Consider the following 1,634-nt stretch of genomic DNA (forward strand, 5'->3'; position numbering starts at 1 on the left):
GGAATCTATGGAAGGCGGAGCTCGTAGACGGTCGAGGCTGCTCAGACTTTATATTACGAGCAACCTCGGGGACACTGGACCGGCGAGGAAGAAACCTCTGAAACGCAGCCGCTTGTTTTTTACTTTCTTGAAACCTATCAACGACACAATTTATAGCGTCGCCGAACAGACTTGTAGGTGAAAGCGGCGCGTCCAGAAGAACAGACCTATCTTTGTCTTTAATATCAGTCAGATTTAACCATAAATGCCGCTCTGTGGCCAGATTTGGCCGTCTCCTTGGTGGCCCGGAGAGATAGATCTGTCGTGCGACGCAACTCTCGAATTGCGTCAGCACTAACTTCCTCACAATTATCCATGTCCCTCAGCAGGTCAGCCTGGTATGCTTGTAATATTGCCATTGTGTGTAAGCATGCCGCGGCCTGACCTGATGCCGAATACGCTTTACCCACCAACAATGAAGTATTTTTTAATGGCTTGGTGGGTAACGTCGGGGCTTTCAGTGATGACGCTGACTCGGGGGAAAGATAGCTCGCAAGCGTCTCTTCCGCACGAGGCATCGTCATATAACTATGGTGATCAATCCCTTGAACTTTACTATAGTTATTAGTTTGTGGATTATACACTCTGAAAGACGCCGGTTTATTCCACGATCTCGACACCTCGGTGTGGAGATTGGGAAAAAACGGGAGTTCCCGACGTGGAGGTCGTGATCTAGATGGAAGAAATCGTTCATCTAACAGACTTTTTCTAGAATCAACTTCAAAATCATCAGCTGGCCATTCAATATTTAATTTAGCAACAGCACGAGATAAAACCTCCAAAAGCTCCTCATCAGCAGGGGTATGAGCTGGCGAACACTCATAATCACCCATATCAACGACATCCAGTTCCTCAGAACTGGATAGCCGCAACATTGGTGCCTCAACCTGGGAAGGAGAAGCCGCAGCGCGGGCTCCTTCCTGGGCAGAGACACCGGATCCAGCAGGTAAGGGTTGAGAAAGGGCGGGGCCCGTCTCAAACCCCGCTACTAAATCCATATGCGATCCCCAAGATGAAAGCCTCCGCTGTGCCTCGGCAGCAGCGGGACCCGCACCTCGGGGAACGCGAACCGAACTGTCCTCCTCAAAGAACGCCCGGCGAGAGCAGAGAGTTTTCATAGACAAACTCATGCAATGCACACAATCAGCTCCCTCGAGAACTGACTGGGCATGCTCCACTCCCAAACAAGCAACACAAAGCTGATGTGTGTCCCCACCCGTGATATAACGAGGGCAGGGAACAACACAACGTCTAAAATCTTGCTTGCTCGCCATGGTAATAAATATATATTGGGCTTGACAGACAACAATAAATAGACAAGGACAGATTCACAGAGAGCGCTTGCTGAAGGTTCAGAATCTGGCGCGGTCTGATTTCAGGGGTGCTTTATAGTTTCCTGGTCTATGACGTTACCCATGACGTTTCAGGCTTCCATTGGACTGATTTTACATGTGCTTCATGACGTATTCACGCAGGGCGTTCCCACCGCGTCTCAAACGCAGCTCGAAGTTCCCTGGAAAGGGAACTAATTTGTGTAGTCTAAAACAGACTAAAGAACAAACACTGGTGGAGCATTCAGTATTAACACATAAATC

The 1,634-nt window shown here is 49.0% G+C and overlaps 1 protein-coding gene across 1 annotated transcript; it reads right to left on the bottom strand.

Annotated features, from left to right (window-relative positions):
* Positions 1-224: 224 nt before the first annotated feature.
* si:ch211-79h18.2 (uncharacterized) lies at positions 225-1,323 on the bottom strand. The gene is made up of 2 exons (XM_056248282.1): positions 1,233-1,323; positions 225-1,118 (listed from the first exon to the last, which is right to left on the bottom strand). The coding sequence occupies exons 1-2, from the start codon at positions 1,311-1,313 to the stop codon at positions 225-227; spliced, it is 975 nt and encodes a 324-aa protein (XP_056104257.1). The 5' UTR covers positions 1,314-1,323.
* Positions 1,324-1,634: the final 311 nt, after the last annotated feature.

This window comes from Rhinichthys klamathensis, unplaced genomic scaffold (assembly GCF_029890125.1).
Source record: "Rhinichthys klamathensis goyatoka isolate OS25496 unplaced genomic scaffold, OSU_Roscu_1.1 h1tg000054l_1, whole genome shotgun sequence".
NCBI classification, from domain to species: Eukaryota; Metazoa; Chordata; class Actinopteri; order Cypriniformes; family Leuciscidae; genus Rhinichthys; species Rhinichthys klamathensis.

What these genes read in the sequence shown, in the direction of transcription:
- si:ch211-79h18.2 (XM_056248282.1), bottom strand. Translation starts at nt 1,313, where the DNA reads ATGGCGAGCAAGCAAGATTTTAGACGTTGTGTTGTTCCCTGCCCTCGT. An exon ending in GGGACACACATCAGCTTTGT is followed by an intron (nt 1,119 to 1,232) that starts GTTGCTTGTTTG and finishes TTCTTTGAGGAG; the next exon opens with GACAGTTCGGTTCGCGTTCC.